Source organism: Microcaecilia unicolor, chromosome 1 (genome assembly GCF_901765095.1).
Source record: "Microcaecilia unicolor chromosome 1, aMicUni1.1, whole genome shotgun sequence".
NCBI lineage: Eukaryota > Metazoa > Chordata > Amphibia > Gymnophiona > Siphonopidae > Microcaecilia > Microcaecilia unicolor.
Window position 1 is genome coordinate 464,271,288 of NC_044031.1, and position 22,286 is coordinate 464,293,573.

At 42.1% G+C, this 22,286-nt stretch overlaps 1 protein-coding gene across 3 annotated transcripts in view; it reads left to right on the forward strand.

Annotated features, from left to right (window-relative positions):
- The window catches only part of RALBP1 (ralA binding protein 1), a 98,466-nt gene extending 88,255 nt beyond the window's left edge, over positions 1-10,211 (forward strand). For all 3 annotated transcript variants that reach the window (XM_030213394.1, XM_030213391.1, XM_030213396.1), the window contains one exon: positions 7,214-10,211. In XM_030213394.1, the coding sequence (XP_030069254.1) occupies positions 7,214-7,480 (267 nt within the window). In that variant the 3' untranslated portion in view covers positions 7,481-10,211. The remainder of the gene's footprint in view (positions 1-7,213) is intronic.
- Positions 10,212-22,286: the final 12,075 nt, after the last annotated feature.

The window sequence follows — 22,286 nt, forward strand, 5'->3', positions numbered from 1 at the left end:
ATGAAACAAACTGTGGCTTACCAACAATGAACAACATAGAGCTAGGGATTATACTACATACCCATTTGGCAGTTCCTGAATCTGTGTTTCCAACTTCTAAAGCACATATATGCTAATACTAAATGGGAATAGAAATAAAAAAATAAAGAGTTTCTTGTAGTGGAGGAGTAGCCTAGTGGTTAGTGCAGTGAACTTTGAGCCTGGGGAACTGGGTTCCATTTCCACTGCAGCTCTTTGTGACTCTGGGCAAGTTACTCAACCCTCCATTGCTCCTGGTACAAAATAAGTACCTGAATATATGTAAACTGCTTTGAATGTAGTTGCAAAAACCTCAGAAAGGCAGTATATCAAGTCCCATTTCCCTTTCCCTATTTGAGATTCTACATGGAATGTTGAAACTATTTGTAGATTCTAGATGGAATGTTGCTATTTCACTAGCAACATTCCATGTAGAAGCCTGCCCTTGCAAATCAGCAGCGCAGACTTCTGTTTCTGTGAGTCTGACGTCCTACACGTATGCGTAGGACGTCAGACTCACAGAAACAGAAGCCTGCACGGCCACATTGCTGATCTGCAAGGGCAGGCTTCTACGTGGCATGCTGCTAGTGGAGGAGTAGCCAAGTGGTTAGTGCAGTGGACTCTGAGCAAGTCACTTAACCCTCCATTGCCCCTGGTACAAAATAAGTACCTGAATATAAGTAAACCGCTTTGAATGTAGTTGCAAAAACCTCAGAAAGGCAGTATATCAAGTCTCATTTCCCTTTCCCTTCCCCCTTTCCCCCTTTATTAAAAAGCAAATAAAAACAATATATACCAATGGGTTTTAAATAAATCAGTGAATACAGCTTAACAATCACTTACCCAAAGGAACAATAAAATCCCACATACTTCAAACATACTTCCAACAGTGCACGCTGGTAAAAACTGGGTATAATGGAATGTAGCTATATATACTTCCTAGCTCATATAAACACCATCAAGGCTGTCGCTTATGTAAGAATATAAAATACCGAATCATCAATATAATCAAATAAGAACAGCCAGGTGTAAAACTGCTGACAGTAATATAGCAATATTAATTAAAATTAAAAAAAACAAAATAAAACCCGCCACAAGACATCATGTGTTTCAGCTTGGAACGCATATTCCAGCATTGCATATGTATTTCAGTGACATAGGCGATGCGCCCAATGGAAATGCACAAAAATCGCTGTTTACTTTATAAAGTAATCAAATCCTGGATCCTTAACAAAATCGCAATGTAAAGATTAAAGAAATGCAATTAAGGTAAGAGAGAAACGTGGCTAATGATATAGTGAGGATTTTGAGGAAGCACTGTCACCTCATTGCTACTATAGATAACTTTTTGGATAAGGATTTGTTAGCTGCATATAAAAGAAGCAAAAATTTGCGAGATATGTTAGTATTAACAGCATTCTCTAGAAACTTTTCAAAAGAAAGGATATGAGTTTTAGGACACTGTCAGGCTCATTTTCGAAAGAGATGGATGTCCAAAAAGTGACATAAATCGTCACTTGGACGTTCATCTCACAGAGACGTCCAAATCGGTATAATCGAAATCCGATTTTGGACGTCTTTCTCAGAAGTCCGACGCGAGGACATCCAAATCTCAAGGGGGCGTATTGGAGGCGTGTTCTAGGTGGGACTTGAGCATTCCTAAGACTTGGACATCTTTGAGCCATAATGGAACAAAACAAAGACGTCCTCTTTTTATTACGAATAAGGCACAAAAAGGTGCCCAAAATGACCAGATGACCTCCCGTTACTCCCCCAGTGGTCACTAACCCTGTCCCACCCTCACAAAACATGATTAAAAATATTACTTGTCAGCCTCTATGCCAGCCTCAGATGCCATACTCAGGTCCATGACAGTGCATGCAGGTCTCTGGAGTAGTTTAGTAGTAGATGCAGTGCACTTCAGACAGGTGGACCCAGGCCCATACCCCCCCCCCTACCTGTTACATTTGTGGAGGAAACAGAGAGCCCTCCAAAACCCATCAGCAACCCTCTGTACCCACATATAGGTGCCCCCCTTCACCCGTAAGGGCTATGGTAGTGGTGTACAGTTGGGGGTAGTGGGTTTTGGAGGGCTCAACACACAAGGTAAGGGAACTGTGTACCTGGGAGCATTTTATGAAGTCCACTGCAGTGCCCCCTAGGGTGCCCGATTGCTGTCCTGGCAAGTCAGGGAGACCAGTCTACAAAAAATGCTGGCTCCTTCCTTGTCCAAATGGCTTGAATTTGGACGTTTTAGACGTGGACATTTTTGGTTTCAAAAATGGCTGAAAATCAAAGACATCCAAATCCAAGGACGTCTATGGTATTTTCAAACACAAAGATGGATGTCCATCGTTTTTCGAAAATGACCTTTTCCCCGCCTCCGAATTTGGATGTTTTTCAAAGACGTCCAAATTCCAACTTAGAAGTTTCTTTCGAAAATGCCCATCCACACTTGTGGTAATTACTCTATGTGTGAGTTAAATATTGCTATCAAATGCATTGTACATCCTGTGATAGGAAAGGATTTTGTCTTGAGACATTTTTCTAACTGTAAAACTGTAGGAGTAGTCTAGGTTACTGCCCTTGCAATTTAATGTACATGACCAAACGAGCGTTCAATAGATATTAATAGGAAACTTATTGAAAAAAACGCTTGTGAAACACTCAGTTGAAATGCAACATAATTTTGAAGATTATAAATTTTTCATATTGCAGGGACCGAGACTATCCTGGAGAGGGGGAGATGTAGATAGTATCTTGATTAAAATAGAACAGAAGATGATTTTTTTATTTTAATACTGTTATTTCGAGAGGTCTTAATAAAGAATTAGATCTTCTGGCGTGTTTATAAAAATATGAAAGTGAAGATCTGTTTACTGGTGCATTAGATTGGTCCTGTATGAAATGTTTCTGGTGAGATAAAATTGTGGAAATAGACGTGTTCTTGGTGTCTTGACATGTATTAGTGCTGCGTGTGTTAAGAAGTTTTTGTTTTGTGCAAAACTTTTTAGAATGAGTATTCTGTAAGGCACGTGATTGTTTTTAGAATGAGCATTCTGTAAGAAAAAAGAATGGGTTATACTTGCATTGCATTTACCAGTATGAGATGCTGTGTGAGGGAGATAATTATGTTTTGCAATTATATGTTTACATACCTGTTTTTTGTTGATGTCACCAAAATGCGCACTTGATGCTATAAATGCGCTCCAAGCTGAAACACAAGACATTTGTTATTATTTTTAATTGATTTTTACACATATCTCTGTTTATAATTGATTTTGTTGAGGATCTAGGATTTGATTACTTTATAAAGTGATATTTTTGTGCATTTCCATTGGGCGCATTGCATATGACATCACTGAAATGAATACACGATGCTGAAATATGTGTTTCAAGCTGAAACGCATGGAGTCTTCTGGCAGATTTTATTTTATTTCTTTTTTTCTGAAATTAATATGGATAAATTACTGTCAGCAGTTTTACACCTGACTGTTCTTATTTGATTTTATTGACTATTCCGTATTTTATATTCTTGCATAAGTGACAGTCTTGATGGTGGCTTTTTAAGCCAGGAAGTAAGCATAGCTGCGTCCCATTATATCTGTTTTTTACCAGCGTACACTGTTGGGTGTGTGTAGGATTTTGTTGTACCTTTGGGTAAGTGATTGTTGAGCTGTATTCATTGATTTATTTAAAATCCATTGGTATATATTTGCGCTTTCAAGAAGAAACTCTTTTTGTTTTTATTTCTATTCCCATTTAGTATTAACATATATTGTGCTTTAGAAGTTGGGAACACAGGTTCAGGAACTGCCAAAACAGGTATGTAGTATAATCCCTGTTGTTCATTATTGGTAAGCCACACTTTGTTTCACTGTTTTAGTTATGTTTTACGTATTGTGCACTTTATTTTCACACACACACAAAAAACATATTTTTATTTATTTTTATTATTTAATTCTTCATATCAGTGATTTATTGAGATGCATTTTTTTGTCGTCAGTTTTGCATGTTTTATTAATGAATATGTATATATTATGTACATCAGTAATCCTGGACCCCACACATTCTACTTGTTTGTATGTGATGATATGGCTTTTTTAAATGTATTAATTGATGTTGTTATGTTTAATTTCTCTTATCTGTACCCTTCTCCTCCACTGCTAACTCCAGACTCTGTTCCTTTTATCTTGGTGCACCATATGCCTGGAATAGATTTCCTGGGCCAGCACGTCAAGCTCCATCTCAGGCTGCCTTCAAATGTAGGCTAAAAGCCCACCTTTTTGATGCTGCTTTTAACTCTTAACCCCTATTCACTTGTTCAGTACCCATGTCTGTTTTATCATTCCCACCTTAGTAATTTCCTTATTTGTCCTGTTTGTCTATCCTGATTAGATTGTAAGCTCTGTCAAGTAGGGACTGTCTCTTTATGTTCAACCGTACAGCGCTATGTACGTCTAGTAGCATTATAGAAATAATAAGTAGTAGTGTAGTTTTAATGCTGTTTTTAGTTGTACCCCTGAAGCAGCCCTTCTGGGCGACATGTGGACCATGTTGGGTGTAATTTTTAATAAAGGTCTGTTTTTGTATTTGAGATCTGCTTCTTTCAGTGTGATGTGCTGCAGGTCGGAAGATCCTCTTTAGTGTTTGGACCTCATGATCTACTTCCAGCTTGTGCTGTCCTCCTCTGACATTCTCACTGGAGCCAGTTTTCCATATGAAACTATATTACATAAATGAGACAAGGGTCAGTGTGTAAATCTGAGGATCTGGGGGGATGCACTGGTGGCCCACCATGCTCTATTGGACTCCCTCTATGGGAGGAAAGCAATAGGTCCCCTCCCTAACTTCTGTTTCATACTTATTATTATTACTCCCCCCCCCCCCCCCGGGTGCACGCCGTTGGGGGGGGGGGGGGGTGCCGCGCGCCTGTCCTCTTCGTTCGTTTCCGTGCTCCCTCTGCCCCGGAACAGGAAGTAACCTGTTCTGGGGCAGAGGGAGCACGGAGCGGGCGTGGCGGACAGGCATGCGGCACCCCCCCAGCAGCGTGCACCCGGGGTGGACCGCACCCACCGCCCCCCCCCCCCCCTTGGTACGCCACTGGAGCCTGCAAAGGTCTCTCTGGTACTATATAAGCCACATTGAGCCTACAAATAGGTGGGAAAATGTGGGATACAAATGTAACAAATAAAATAAATAAATTATTTGTAGCATTTGTATCCCACATTTTCTCACCAGTTTGCAGGCTCAGTGTGGCTTACATTTGCTGTAGTGGCGATTGCCATTTCTGGTCAATAGGTGCTGAGGAATGGTTGCTATTGGGCTTTCGTCCCAGTATAGGGCACATCCTCATTTGCTTGACTGGCACTGCCCTGCACCTATAGATCCCCCCCAGTTCCTCAGGTTTACCCATTGAACTTTTCTCTCTTATTTATATAGTTTCATTAGGATGTAGTAAACTAAACATAAGTGAAGCCAAGGCTCTTGGAAGAGGACATAAAAATACTCTGATCTGCTATAGTCTGCTTTCTCACCTTTGAGAACAGTCTACACCTGAAGAATGGCAAGAAATCTTGCACAAAAAAGAGTTATAAATTTCAGAAGAAAGACTGTGGTTTAGAGGACCCTAGTTGACAGACATTGGTAGCATTAAAGCCCAAGCTTGGCAGAGCTGTGCTGCAGAGTCGTAGACTAGAGGAGGGGAAAGATTCATTGAATGGGAGAGAGACAGAGTGAGTATATCAAAGATTAATGAAAATAAGAGTAGGGGTGAGAAGTGAATATAGGCATGGACTAGAAAGAGTACAAAAAGAATGGGACTGGATATTTCAGTCATTTCCAAACAGGGCTTTGGGACCTTAAATGGGGTCCAAACAGGGTTGTTCCCCCTCCCTCTCAGTCTACTGTTTAGTCATTGCCCAGTAATGCTGTCAACATTAGATCTGTGAGTCAGCCTTTGTCCTCTCCTCCTCTGTGTGTTTTCTGTTATACTGGGAAACCCATGCACATTGACAGGGCTACGTTGATTGTTTCTACTATTACTACCATTGCCGTTATGTTTTGGATGAGGAAGAGGAGGGAAGCTGAGGTCTACTATTTTGTTTTCATCATTGTCTGGGGTCACCTGAATTTCTAAGTGTTAAAATGGGATCATATTGGAAAAAAGTTTGGGAAGTGCTGTTAGAGAGGATAACTATAGAAGGTGGGGAGAAAAGACAGCAAAGAGAATGGTATAAAAACTGAGAAATTCCTTTACAGAAAGAAAAATATTGAGGGAACAAAAGCTGAGTAAAGTAGCAGCCAAAAAGAAAGCAGATTGAATATTTTAAAGAGAAAAGGAATGGCCATACAGGTTAAAAAAAAAAAATCATAACAGAAAAAGACAAAACTTACTGTAAATCAGGGCTAGTGTTAGACATGCTGGGGCCCAGGGCAGAAATTTAGAAGGGTGCTCCAAAATCTGCCAGCAGACTGTGCCTTCTTCAGCTACGGGCAGGCTTAGGAGCCCAGAGCACTAGCCCTGTTAAATCACCATAATGCAGGCCCTGCAGTAAATAAACCTTAAGTTTAGAAAACTAGTTTACTTTTTAGCAAGATAGCAATTACAAAGATTTTGTATGTTGCTGTTTTATTCTGAGGCTCCATTTCTCATGGCTTTGTCATTTGTGGCTTGCCCATCTGTAGCAGTGCTGGACAGATTATACTGAGGTGCAATGGAGCATCGAGAGGTATGCTTCTTGGTATTGCCTGCCTGGGCAACAATCTTCTTGAAACATATGTGTGTGCTAAATTATGGCATCAGCAACATGTATAGGAGTCCAGAAATGCAAAATGTCTGATTTTTACTAAAGCTTCATAAATTGTGCCCAGCCTTAAGCCAGAACATTTTTTTCTCTCTTTCATAGAAAGCATATCCTTACACATTTCACTCTTTCAATAGCGTTTGAGATTGTGCTTTTGTAAGGTATTTCTGTTTCTGCAGCTGCATACTCTGAGTTTGCTTTGTACTTGGGCTGTTTTTTCCTTCTTCCATTTACATAAATTTTTGAGCATGTATTCATTCCCTGTGTGTCAAATAACAACCAGTAGCAAGAGAGACATTATCTAAGTGTCCAGCCTAGAATTTACTGGCAGCAAAGACAGCGGATTTATATGTTTTGTATAAATGACACTCTTTTTCCTCACTTCAAAGATCAAGAACAATCATGTGAATCAAGCAATTCATGAGGAGCGAGAGGCCATCATTGAGCTGCGTGTGCAGCTCCGTTTACTACAGAAGCAGCGAGCTAAATCGGAACAGCAGGTGCAGGAAGATGAGGAGCCAGGGAAGCGTGGGGTCCTATCCCAGCTGCAAAGAGACACTGTCCCTGAGACAAAAACAGCTAAAGAACAGCCAAAGGCAGCCAAGGAGCAAGTGAGACCCTCGCCTAGCAAAGACAGGAAGGAAACGCCAATCTGAATGCACACGTTGCCCACCCTTCAGAAGACTCTGCAGCATCTCAAAGTGCTCGGCATAAATGTGTGCGTGCTCTGTAAGGTGTCTTACGCCTGCCCATCTTCATCGACGCTCCAGTTATCTTGAGCTAAAGATTTAACCAGAAAGATGCAGGCAATAAAGGGGGCAGATCAGATTTTCTGACTGAACTTCATAATGGGCGGCCATGCATATATGTCTCATTATTTAGCTTTAACCCTTTGAAGTAGTTCCATTTTACATGTGACTTAGTTTTTCCTCTGCAATAGTGGGATCATTTTCTCCCTTTTAAGGGAATGGGAGAGAAACAATAATGCCTTGTGAATGAATGAATGAATGAATTTATGTGCTGCTTCCCCAGTTTTGCTTGATTTGTGCCTTTATGCCATTGATTCACCTGGTAAAATGAGTCCTCTGCTGGTTCTGTTTTGGCTAATAAATGTTGGGTGGTGACAGCATTAAATAAATGATAAATGGCACTCTCAGAAAAGCCTTCTGCAAAGTGCAAATTACTGCCTGTTAGTTTCCAAAAAGAGCCAATAATTTTTGGAGGGAGCATCTGATATGTGCCTAATCAGAGGGCACTGTGTATTACAATAGCCCCTCTCCATAAGGATATTGGAATGGTTCGGGTAGGAAGGCAAGAGGCCTTGGGAGTAAGAACACGGATTATAAGAGAAGTGGAGACCTGCTAACTAAAATAGCTTCTTTTCCATAAGGCAACAGATACTTGTGAACAAATAAAATGGTTAAAAGCCACAGGGAGAAAACACAGTAAAATGTAGATGGCAAAAAGTATGTCTGAAGTTTTGCTTGTTTTACCTAATGTTACTGTAGTGTAAAGATAGAGTATGTAACTGCAGCAAGAAACTGCATAATGTAGCCCTTCTTTAAGAAACAGCCTGTGGAAATTTGACATTTAATAAGCTAATACCTCATTATTGCATTTAATTAGTCATTGAAATGCGTATGTTGTGTACCAAGTATTACTAGTGCTTAAACAGATCTTTTCTTATCAAGTTCCGTGACAAAAGGTTTTCAAATAGATTTGGAACCTGTGTATAAGCTTTTACTTTTCAGAGTGCTACTCTGCAAAAGAGCAAAGGATGTATACTAAGCGTTGGAACTAAATTTCACATTTATTTTTCCTGTTAAAATGAGGTGGCTACCTTTCTACAAAAATAAAATCATGCATACTTAAGTTCATTAAAGAGTTAAATAATGTAAACCTGGTGTGAGGCAGGTATAGCAGTACAAAGTGACTTGTGTCTGCTTAGACCTGATATATAGTAGATGTCTATAGCCATGGGGGAAGCGAGGACATTCTTCCCACCTACACACACCTTAGAGTCAGGCCCATTCAGTCAACAGCAGCAGCACAGGCCAATAAGAGGAGAACTGGAGGTGGTGTTAAGTATTCATTTAGTGCAACTATCAGTTCTGGTTGTGCCACTGATAACTTGGCCTTGTGTCTTACACCCTGATACATTTTTCACATTCTGCTTTCTAAAAAATACAGTTCAAAAGGCATTAAAGTAGGAGTTTGCTTCCCTGCTATAGTTGTATGCTAATGCTGTGAGACTGTGTATGAATACAGAACTGTTCTAAACCTCTGCTGAATTATTTCTTTTTAATCTGGAATCTGCATCTTAATTGTACACCTGATGCAGCTGAGGGTGAAATGTGGCCAGGTTGAATTTTAATAAAATGACTTGTTTGACTTATGTGGTAATACTAGTGATTTTTTGCTTATGTGATCTGTATTACCAAGCCTCTGTGTATTTTGGCTCTTTTGTTTTATGTCAGACATGTCAATTAGCATTGAAATCAAGAAGTTCCATTTGGGTCTCATCAGACCAGAAAACCTCCCACGTGTGCCGTATCCTCTGGGCCTTTCTTTGGAAAGGTGAAGTGGCACATTATGGCTTTTCTTTAGCCGTGACTTTTTTCTTGCCTCCCTCCCACTTTTTGTCCAGTTCCAGCCAGATGCCTCTTGGCCTCACAGTGACATTCCTCAGCAGCTTCCTTATCACATAGCTATTGAGTTTGGCACTCATCTTGGAAACCTGGCTGCATCTTGAAAACTATCTACAATTTAATATGCATGAGAGTTTCCAGGTAATGTCTCAATTCTATGCAAATCTGTTATGCATATTCATTGTGGATATCCTAAAAATCTGACTTTATGTCAGGAGGACTGGGTTGGGAACCAATGGTGGATATAACTGCCTTCAGATGCATTGCAACTTTCCTATAGCCTTCTCCCAATCTGTACCTTTGAACAACTTGGCTCCAGGATAGTTATTTCAGCGTGTTTAGATCTTTTATGCAGGAGTGTTCAGATCAGCTCAAGTATTGACACAGGCCTGCTGATGGATCTTAAGGCAATTTTTTTTTTTTTAAATGGAGCAAATTTTGTGTTTGCTAAGACAAAGGGGGTGAAGGTTTATGTAAGCGAATTTTTTTGGTTTTGTGTTCTTAATTTAAGTATTTCTGTAATTGTTCTTTCACATTGAAAGTGTAGAGAGTGTTGTCTAGTCCAGTGAAACAAAAGCCACCTTTATTACATTTTGAAATATATTTATCCTAGACAGCAGAATATGAAAAATATACATGGCTGTGAAGACTTGTGTGAGATACTGTAACCAGTGGCGTAGCCAAGGGTGGGCCCAGGCCCACCCACTTTGAGCTCAGGCCCACCAGTAGCAGCACACCTATGATGTGGCCAGCAGAGATTCCCAAGCTGAAAACTCCCAATAACCGTCCCTCCTGCATACCTTATAAATAGCAGATCTTCGCCTACAGGAAGCAGCGACTGATTCATACTGCTTACACCGGCCCCACAGCCTTCCCTGTGATGTATTCCCGCCTATGCGGAAACAGGAAGCTGCATCAGTGGGAAGGATGTGGGGCCTACATGAGTAGTGTGTATTGGTTGCTCCTTACTGAAAATCTGAAATTTAAAAGGTGTGCAGGAGAGGAGGGATATTTGAGAGACCATATGGCATGCAGGCAAGAGGCGAGACCAAATCACCTATGGGATGGGGTGGGGTTCTGCCCACCCATCTTGGACCCAGGCCCACCCAAAATTGGGTGTCTGGCTACACCCCTGACTGTAACAAACTCCAAACCTTCAAGGCTACAACTAGTTCTTTTTGTCCAACTTATCTTAAAAATATATAATACCTAAATTTGAGACACAAGTATGCAACTGTGCCTCATGGGAAAGTTTTGCAGAAATTCTGAAAATCAGACATGATTGTTGTAGTGGTTGAAGACCACAGCAGACCACCATAAAATCCTACTTTTGTACCCTGCTGTCAGACTTGTGACTAGTCTATTAGGGACATTTAATTTCAAAGTACTTCCATTTAAGGAGGAACCCTAAGAAGACAACTTACTGTTCAGTCAGATATGATGTATTCTCTTGGCTAAGGAATATTCTTGACCCACATAGACTGTGACCAAGTTTACACTGAAGTTATTTAGTTCTTCTGTGAGTTGCTGGATTTTGCCAGCCAGAGCAGAAGTTGGTGATGTTGCAAAGCCTCTTCTTTCCCACATCACTTCTCTGCTGCTAAGTAGAGACTTCCATCTCTTAAACCTCTTATCTGTTCAGGTGGAACTTTCACCTAACTGCACCTTAAGCCACCTCCAAGTTTTGAACACAGTTTCTTTTAAATATCATTCAGATCTAAAGACACTGCTTTATCTTTAGATTTAGATTTTATTATTTAATTATTGTAGGTACTCTGTTGGATGTAATTTGTATCCACTGGTAGAGCTTTGGCCATTTTATTTGATTTTGTACTAAAGAGATGTTTGGATATATTATAAAGATCTGTATACTATTTTTTAACTATAGGGTATCTAAAAACATATAAGATGTAAAATATAAAACCTTCTTGGTATCCTGTTCCTTGTATTTTGTATTTGTTTAATGATATTATATGTTTTGGCCTTTGTAAAATTCACATGGATTTGTCATGTGGGATCTAATCAATATTTTTTCTTTCATTCAAATGTCCAGCAGTTAATTTTTGTCCTGATCATGTGCAGCAAGCAAATAAATTTGAGTGACCATTTTGATCAGGCCAGATTAAAAGTAATATAAATCTATAAATGTTTTATAGTAAGCGCATCTTGAAGTTATCAAATCATTTGGAATGGTATCCCTTTTCTTACTTTGCTTAGAAATCTTGTATATACTACTAATCAATCATTTCTATGGTGCTACTGGAGCTATGCAGTGCTGCACACAAACACACAAGAGCTTGTAGCCTCTGTTGAGCAGAAACTATTACATTATGAGAAGTGTTGTGAACATGTGAGAAAACTGTACCAGAAACCAGATTTTGTGGTTCTGAAGGATCAAGTTTAGTGACTAGCAAGTACTGCAGAGTTCAAGAGAACAGAATTTCTTGCAAGTTTTGATATCTTATTATTGGGTTACATAAGAATTCTCCAAATATTGTATATGGTGTAGGTATCTTTGGTCAGATATTGTTTCAATAAATGCTTATGTGAACAGAAGCTGACACCATCTCTACATGATCTTTTTTTTGCCATTTATAATGTAAGATTATACTGTTTGCTGATTTTAACAGATTGAACATAATTTGTTGCCCCCAAAGACTGACTGAATCAGTTAAGACAATTCCGCAATAGAACACATACTCTGACCCTTTTAACCTTATGTTCAGCAACTCTGGGCTCTTCCAAGCAGATGTCTTAGAGCATTTGAAAGAAGATAATTCACTCTTTACAAAGGAAGGGAAAACTTTACAATCTTAATGCTTTTGGCTAGCAGTTTGAATCCTCAAAACACAATTAAGAAATGAGTTATATGGTACTGATGAGGTCAAGGCAAGATATGGAGAAACAAGCTAATTCTGAGCACAGGGCCTGAAAACTGGGCAGACCTGAACAGAACCCACAGATCACTTCCTGACATGTTTAGCTGACACTGGAGGGGTGGTAGATGTCAGGCAGTTCACAAGAAGTAGAAAACACGTCTTCTAGTGTTGAGAAAGTTTTATTCCAGTCAGTCTTGAACATACAATGCCCCACGTGGGCATGTTTTGCCTCCCAGAGGCTGCGTCAGGGGCTTAAACTATTAGGTCCCAAAGGGCACATCCACCTAATAGTTAGTTGTCTTTTCAAGACAGACAAAATCAGTGGAAAAAAGCAAGTAGCAATCAAAATCCTAGTACATAGAGACTTGCCTTCTCAGATTGGATGAACAGGTCTTCCATAAAATAGTTTCAATGGGAGTAAGAGCCCTTAAATCTAATTTATGTGTTATCAAAAAGTGTTCCGATTGAAGTATGGCAAAGAAATGCAGCCAAGATGTGCAGCTGCCCTGGATAAATTGTCTATACATGTTACATCTTGTGAACTGAGAAAGAAGCTCTTTGGCATAATGCAAGTACTACAGTGAGCATTGGCAGTCAATTCGAGAGACATACCATATTCCACCTGCCTGGCATAGGAGTGAAGCTCATTTCTGTCATGGTATGCACAAAACTAACTCATTTAGAGAAATTTGGTAATTGCACATGGATATGCAATTTTATGCGTGTAATGTTACTCTGTATTGTTTTCTCCGAGGACAAGCAGGCTGCTTGTTCTCACATGTGGGTCGACGTCCGCGTCGGCCCAGGAATCGGCATTTTGCAAGCAAAATATTTAAAAAGTTTTGCCAGAGTCTTCTGGCGCGCGTGTGCGGACCGATTTCCCCACCTTTCGCGTGAACATGTTCCTCAGTTTTCTTTTCTCCGCATTGAGGTGTGGTAGATTTTTTTTCTGTGCTCCTCTCAGGCCTGGGAAAGAGTCTTCGTTCGTTTCGTGGCTTTTTGCCTTATTTTCTTTTCTTTTTCCAAACAAAATTCTACAGTTTAAAGTTTCCTTTGTTTTTGACGCGGCCGGCTTGTTCCTTTCTTTTCGTGCCCTTTTTTCTTCTAACAAGCACAATCGCATCTTTTGATTTCGCTGAAGCCGTTTTTCCTTCCATGTCATCGAAGACACCCAGCGGCTTCAAACGTTGTACTCGGTGCAACCGGACCATCGCAGGTATCGATACCCACACCTGGTGTATCTAGTGCCTTGGGCCCGACCATAGCCCAGCCGCTTGTAGTCTGTGTCTTCATATGAAGAAACGGACCCAAGCGTCTCAAGAAGCCCAACAAGAAAAGCTTTTTGGGGCTCGGTCTGGTCCTTCGACATCGGGAGCAAAGGTAATGGCTGCTGAAAGACCTATTCCCGCTGGGAGCAGTGAGGCATCGAGTGGGTCTCCACCTGCCTCGAGGCCTCCTGTTATGCAGGCCCCCGGGACCAACCTTCATTGGACCCAGCCCCAAGGAGGCGTGAGGATTCCACGTCCTCATCGGTACCGAGGAGTCTCGATGATGGGCGTCGAGCGAAGGCGAAGAAGCACTGTCATCATTCTCCTTCGACACACGGTGCCGGGAGCTCCAGGTTGTTGAGAAATTTGGCACCCGAGAAGCATCAGCGCCGAGAGGATCGCTCCCCCTCTATTCAGGAGGTGCCGATGCGTCAGTCTTCTGGCACCCGGGTCGACTCCCCTTCGACGTCGGTGGAGGAAGCTTCACTGAGTCCAGGCGGGCGTTGACTTCTCAGCACCGCCATCGAGGAAGTCGTTCCTTGGCGTCGAGGCAGGCTCAGTTTCGGACTGCTCTGAGGGATGTCTTGTCCGATGCTGAAGATGAGCATTCGTGGGAGGAAGAGGAGGATCCCAGGTATTTTTCTTCTGACGAGTCCTTTGGGATTCCCTCTGAACCTTCCCCTCCACTAGAAAGGAGACTTTCTCCACCAGAGAGTCTATCTTTTACCTCCTTTGTCCAGGAAATGGCTGCGGCTATTCCCTTCCCTGTGGAAGTTAAGGATGAGCCCAGGGCTGAGATGCTTGAGGTCCTGGATTATCCTCCGCCTAGAGAGGCTGCAATGGTTCCTTTGCATAATGTACTGAAGGAAGTCCTTATGCGAAACTGGTCATTTCCTCTGTCTAATCCCGTGATCCCGAAAAAAACTGAATCCCAATATTGGATCCACAGGGAACCTGGATTGATGAGGTCTCAGCTACCTCACAATTCTATGGTGGTGGACTCCGCTCTCAAAAGAACCAACAGCACTAGGGACTATACCTCGGCACCCCCAGGCAGAGAATCTAGAACCTTGGACTCTTTTGGGAGGAAGGCGTATCAGGCCGTTATGCTCGTTGTAAAATCCAGACATACCAGCTCTTCACGAGCATCCATTAGCGGAACTCGGTGAGGCAACTGTCTAGCTTGGTGGTTGCACTCCCGCTGGAGCAGGCCGAGCCTTTTCGCCAGGTGGTCAGACAGCAGAAGGCGTGTCAAATTCCTGGCCAGGGGTACGTTCGACACTTTTGATGTAGCATCCAGGATCGCTGTCCAAGGTATAGTGATGCGCAGACTCTCATGGCTGCGTGTCTCTGACCTGAATCATTTGGTCCAGCAGTGAATGGCGGATGTTCCTTGCTGGGGGGGATAAAATTTTTGGTGAGAAAGTCGAGGATCTAGTTGATCAGCTCAAGAAGCACAATGATGCTATGGATTTTACGGTTGCTCTTGAGGGTGAGCCGGCTCTCCTCCCTCCCTCCCCCGATCTAGCCTACAGGGTCCTTCCTTCAGTGGCGTACTCCATGCTGCCAGACGACCCTCTTCTCCTGCCACCCGACCGGCACCTGAGCCTTTAAAAAAAAATCTATGAAGCGGCGGCGCGGTGCCTCACATCTCAGTGTAAAAGAAGAAAAATCGCATTGTCGGCCGGCCTTCCCTCAGTGTCTCCGAGTCCCGCCCTTGCGGAAATAGGAAGTTACATCAGAGGGCGGGTCTCAGAGACAGTGAGGGAAGGCCGGCCGACGATGCGATTTTTCTTCTTTTACACTGAGATGTGAGGCACCGCGCCGCTGCTTTGTAGATTTTTTTTTTTAAAGGCTGGGTCAGGTGCCGGCCGGGTCGGGTGTCAGGAGAGAGGGTCATTTAGCGGCACGGAGCTGGTAGGCAGGTGGGGACTGAGTCGGGGAGGGGGGCTCAGATGGGTATGGGTGGCTGGAGGGCAGTGGAGCAGGGGAAATGAGGACGAGAGTCGCTGGACATGGGTGGGGGCAGGGGGCAGAGGGCAGAGAAGAGTTGCTGGACATGGTGGATGGAGGGGAGGGCAGGGGGCAGAGGAGGGTTGCAGAACATAGGTGGAGGGCAGGGGGCACAGGAGCGTCGCTGGACATGGGTGGATGGAGGGGGAGGGCAGGGGGCAGAGGAGGGTTGCTGGACATGGGTGGATGGAGGGCAGGGGGACGAGGAGGGTGGATGGAGGGGAGGGCAGGGGGGAGAGGAGGGTTGCTGGACATGGGTGAATGGCAGGGGAGGGCAGGGAGGACAGGAGCGTCGCTGGACATGGGTGGATGGAGGGGGGCAGGGGGACGAGGAGGGTGGATGGAGGGGAGGGCAGGGGGAGAGGAGGGTTGCTGGACATAGGTGGATGGCAGGGGGCAGAGGGAGGGTTGCGGGACATGGGTGCATGGAGGGGAGGGCAGGGGGGCAGAGGAGGGTTGCTGGACATGGATGGATGGAGGGGAGGGCAGGGGGCAGAGGAGGGTCACTGGACATGGGTGGATGACAGGAGGGTCACTGGACATGGGTGGGTGGATGGAGGGGAGGGCAAGGAAGAGGAGGGCTGCTAGACATGGGTGAATGGAGGAGAGAGAAGAAATGCTGGACATGGATGGAGGCGAGGGAAGAGTGAGGAAGGAGATGAGATGAGGGAAAAGGAAGAGAGGAGAAAAACTGCACATGGATGTAGAAAATAGAAGCTGGATCCAGTGGACAGTCAAGTCTGCGGAGGACCCAGCTTTTACTTATGGATGTAGGGCAAGAAATGAAGAAAGGCGGAAAGTAAAGAAAGAAATGGAAAGGAAACCCTGGAAACGGAGTTAAGATAGCAGCAGAATCGGATAGTGGGCCAGCATGATCAGAAAAACAAAGTCACCAGACAAAAGTAGAAAAAATCATTTTATTTTCATTGTAGTGTCTGAAATATGTCCAATTTGAGAATTTACATCTGCTGTCTTATTTTGCACTGGGTATACTGGAGCTGTAACAGAAATTATTTATAATGAAAAAAAAACATGTTATTTTTTTCTCCTATACTAGTATAATATTTTCAATGATGTCTGTTTATATGCGCTATGGCTGGTATAAGGGGTGTGGCTATAATAGGGGTAGAGTCATATGTGGTGACTCTGCCCATAATGAATACCAGCACCTTTTTTCAACAAAAAAAGCACTGGTTGTGACAGCAAGGCCCTAGATCCTCTTTCTTGTCCTACACGGACCCTGCTTGAATACCTTCTACACTTATCAGAGTCTGGCCTCAAGACCAACTCAGGGTTCATCTTAGTGCAATTAGTGCCTATCATCACAGTGTAGAGGGTAAGCCTATCTCTGGACAGCCTTTAGTTGTTCGCTTCATGAGAGGTTTGCTTTTGTCAAACCTCCACCAGTGTCATGGGATCTCAACGGTGTTCTCACTCAGCTGACGAAAGTTCCTTTTGAACCTCTGAATTCCTGCCATCTGAAGTACTTGACCTGGAAGGTTGTTTTCTTGGTGGCTGTTACTTCAGCTTGTAGGGTCAGTGGGCTTCATTTTAATAGTGCATGCACCTTATTTCAAATTTCATCACAACAGAGTAGTCCTCTGCACGCACCCTAAGTTCCTGCCAGAGGTGGTGTCGGATTTACATCGGAACCAGTCAATTGTCTTGCCAACATTCTTTCCCCGTCCTCATACTCGCCCTGGCGAAAGCAGTTTGCACACCTTGGACTGCAAGAGAGCATTAGCCTTTTACGTGGAGCGGACAAAGCCCTTTAGACAGGCCACCCAGTTGTTTGTTTCTTTTGATCCCAACAGGAGGGCAGTCGCCATCAGAAAATGCACAATCGCCAATTGGCTAGCAGATTGCATATCTTTCACTTACACCCAAGCTGGGCTGACTCTGGAGGGCCATGTCACAGTTCACAATGTTAGAGCCATGGCGGTGTCAGTGGCTCACTTAAAGTCAGCCTCCATTGAGGAGATTTGCAAGGCTGCAACGTGGTCATCAGTCCACACATTCACATCTCACTACTGCCTTCAGCAGGATACCCAACGCAACAGTCAGTGCTGCAGAATCTGTTCGGGGTTTAGAATCCAACTCCACCCCCCCCCCCCCCAGACCCAATTTTGTTCTGTTCCAGGCTGCACTTTGTTAGTTGTTTATGGTTTCAGGTCAATCCGTGTTATGTCCTCGCCATTGTGAGGCCCAATTGACCAATGTTCATTGTTTTGAGTGAGCCTGGTTGCTAGGCATACCCCACATGTGAGAACAAGCTGCCTGCTTGTCCTCGGAGAAAGTGACGATACATACCTGTAGCAGGTATTCTCTGAGGACAGCAGGCTGATTGTTCTCACAAACCCGCCCACCTCCCCTTTGGAGTTGATTTGTTTCTTTTTATGCTTTTGATTTAACTGAGGAACGCGTTCGCGCGGGAAATCGCTGCACATGTGCCAGAAGACTCTGGCAAAACTTTTTTTTATATTTTGCTTGCAAAATGCCGATTCCTGGGCCAACACAGACGTCGACCCACATGTGAGAACAATCAGCCTGCTGTCCTTGAAGAGTACCTGCTACAAGTATGTATCTTCGCTTTATTGATTGTGAATGTTTTTATTAAAACCACCTTAGCATAGGTGGTGTATACGTTTTTAAAATAATAATTGCCCCCAAGAGCAGTTCCAAAAGGAAACATGAGTAAAAACTCTTTAGTGGTAACATTCACATAAGAAATGGGGAGGGATGGAAGGATGAAGGAAAATATCACAGCTAAAGTAGGACCTGTGACAGCACAACAGGCAGGCAGCCTGAGTAGATTAAATAGTCCTTATTTGTTGACACACTGTCCATTTCTTTCTCTTTCATTTTTTAATTTTTATTCTTTCTTTGTTGGTGTGCCATTCCTACTGTGAGCAATAGAGAGCTGGAATTCTTTGGCACCAAAATACAAGACATATGCCAACACCATATTACATAATATTTATTGCTTATATGCCGCTCAAGCCAAGACAAGCTCAAAGTGTCTTACAATAAAGAAGTAGGACAATTTCCTAAAAAAATACAATGCTAATAAAAACATAAAATAGGTAAATGGTACAATAAAGCACAATAAAAAGCTTAATTGATTTGCAGAGTAATAGTGTTCATAATTAATTTATATGCATACAATAATTCCTAGAAAGCACAGTAGAGATCTTAATTTGCAAAATAGCCATGTTTTCAAACATTTTCAGAATAGTGTAGTCTGACTACATATGTATAAAGGTAATTCATGCCACCACTTAGTAATTTGGTGTGGAAAGGACAGTTCTATCGCTTTCTTATAAACAACCCCTTCTGGTGACAGATATTGGAACTTTAAAAAGTGCCTCCAATTGCTCTTATAGGTCTTATTTTATTTATTTATTTATTTGTTACATTTGTATCCCACATTTCCCCACCTATTTGCAGGCTCAATGTGGCTTACATAGTACCGGAGAAGTGTTTGCTGACTCCAATGTGAACAAATACATAGTGAGTAGGGGTACGGTAAAGTTCATGTGGAAGGATCTAGCCTGGACTAATCAATTTATTTTTAGTTCCTAACAAACTGAGATCATCTAGTGCTGAGGATTCCTGCTTAATCTATTTTCCCTCAATGCAAGGAGTATTCCAAAATAAGGAGATTGAAAATTCCATTTGTTACCAAGCTGTGGAAGTCTGGTGCTTTTTACAAAGGGAACTGAAAACTTTGAACTCTTTATTTTGAACGTTATGGAGAATTAGCAGAATATAAATGCTATACTACATTACTTTCTTCAGATCCAGAATGGGATGAAGTTTCTCCTTTCTTTGGAACTACAAAATCTAACATAATTAGTATTGCGTGGTGCGTGGCCTTGGAGTATCAAATAGGCAAAGGAACATAAATATATAGCGGGCCTCCACTGGCAACTAGTGGAGACTACACAACAGAGGTCTAGAATTTTAAAACTTAGTTCTGAAAATCAAGCGGGCTACAGTGTTCTGTTACATCTGTAATCATCGATGACTTTCTACTATACAACCAACATAAGTGATGCTACAATATTCTAAGTATGACATCAATAAAGTTTGAACTATTATTTGGAAAACCCCAGGTTAAAAATAAGATTTAATTCATCTCAACTTCCAAAGTAACAAACTTCTTATATGTCAGAAATTGTACAGGCAGTTCAAAAGTTAAAAAATTATCCAAAATCACACCTAGTATTTTCATTTGGGATTCTAGCTTGTAGCTTACCTCGTTGATAAGAAGGCTATCCAAAAAGATTTGGTCTTCAATGGTGAGTTTTGAGCAAAAACTTTGTTTTATCAGGATTTAATTTAAATTTAGCTGTTTTTGCCCATAGTTCTAGCCACCCTAGCCCCTGTTTGATCATAGGTACACAATCCTTTCTAACAAGTGAAAGCAGATCTTTTTTTTTTCATATGCAATGCAAACTTAATAGAAATAACTTAAAAATATTTATTTATTAAAAAAAATTATATACCCACCTCTTAGCAAAAACTATTCAAGATGGTGTAAATAAAATTAATGCAAAATTCACATATACAAAAAAAAAAAAAATAATAAGTAAAAACATCAACCAGCACTTTCTCTAGGAAATATATAAAATGTATAAAATATATAAAAAGGCCTTTCCGAAACCAGAAATGGTTGTCATATTTCTCATCTCATCTGGCAAATTATTCCACGCTGTCACAGCTAATTGTCTAAAACACTTCCTCTCTATTGTTTCTTAAGAAAAACAGATTTCTCTGAGGACAAGCAGAACAGATGTATCTTTACACTTGGGTGAGGTCAATGTGATGGAGTCCGGTTTGGACGCTGCCCAGCACACTATCTTTAAGAGGCTTTTAGCAGTAGCCTCACCTCACCTCACATGCACGACTGCCTTCCTGCCCAGCATATGAGCGTGGGACCCTCAGTCTTGTTTTCTCTGTAGAGAAGGGAGATCACTTCTGATTGATCTCTTCCTCAGCATTATTTTTCTGACGCTTTTATGCCTTCCTGTGTGGGTACCTTTATTTTTCTGTGTCACATCCCCTCATAATTTTATTTTATTTTTTTGTTACATTTGTACCCCGCGCTTTCCCACTCATGGCAGGCTCAATGCAGCTTACATGGGGCAATGGAGGGTTAAGTGACTTGCCCAGAGTCACAAGGAGCTGCCTGTGCCTGAAGTGGGAATTGAACTCAGTTCCTAAGTTCCCCAGGACCAAAGTCCACCACCCTAACTACTAGGCCACTCCTCCACATATCCCATTTAGTTCTTTTAGGCACTTTTAAGTTGTCTTTATTTTTTCCCCCACTTCTAAGGCCCTCTTAGACTGGAGCACCAGGCTCAAAGGTAGGCCCCTTTTTGGCCTCATCATTGACCTATTTGATTCAGCTGGTATTCTTTTCTGCATGACCCAGAAGACCCCCACTGACTTCAAGAGATGCAGCCAGTACAATCAAGTGATTTTCAGCACTGACCCACATTATTGGTAAGTAGGGTGCCTTGGGCCTGACCATGATCCAACTAAATGTTCTCTGTTTAAAACTGCAGAAAAGAACACAAAGTGTGCCAGGCCTACCAGAAGGAACTTTTTGGCTCCTCAAAGTCTGGTCCATCGGCATTGGAAGTACCAATCCTGATGGTTGCCAGGGCTGCATCTGAACACTGGGAGTGCATCAGTATTGAGGAGTTCTCCACCTCTCTCGAGGTTGAGCACTGGTAGCAGGCCCTAGGACACATCTGCATCAAATCCGACACCAAAGATGCGTGTGGATTCAACATCATCCTCGGCACCAAGGGACCCTGATGTCAAGTATCTGGCGAAGGCCAAGAAGCATTGACATCAGTCCTTTTTGAGGCATGGTGCTACAGAGTCAGCATGGGTTCAGCCAGGAGAAATCTTGCCTCACCAATTGAAAGTGTGAATAAACGTGGATAAAGGTGAGCCGGTTGATGTAGCTTATCTAGATTTTCAGAAAGCTTTTGATAAAGTTCCTTATGAGAGACTCCTGGAAAACTTTTTTTAAAAGCCATGGGATAAGATAAGAGGCAATGTCCTTTTCTGGATTAGGAATAGGTTATTGGACAGAAAACATGGGGTAGGGTTAAATGACCATTTTTCTCAATGGAGGAGGGTGAACAGTGGAGTGCCACAGGGATCTGTACCGGGACTGGTGCTATTTAACATATTTATAAATGATATGGAAATAGGAACAAATGAGGTGAATAACTTTGCAGATGACACAAAACTATTCAAAGTTGTCAAAACACATGCAGACTGTGAACAATTGCAAGAAGATCTTATTGTTTATTTTAAAATGTTTTATTGTAAAAGTCTTATAGCCCACATATCAAAATATTTCTATGCGGATAATATAATTTATACACAATCAGTTAAAACATAAACAACATACACTTTTTCAAACAAAATACAATTTCAAAGACATCAACACTACAAAATAAGTCTGACCATCTTTAAAAAATCATCATACAGATTGGTAAACCAGAAAAATAAACAGATCTGCTACTAAACATCTTTTAATTTACTTGACCAAAAGCTTGCAGAAACAATACTGTCTTTAATATCAACTTAAATTGTGCTGTAGTTTGTATAGAATGCACTTGACACACCAAC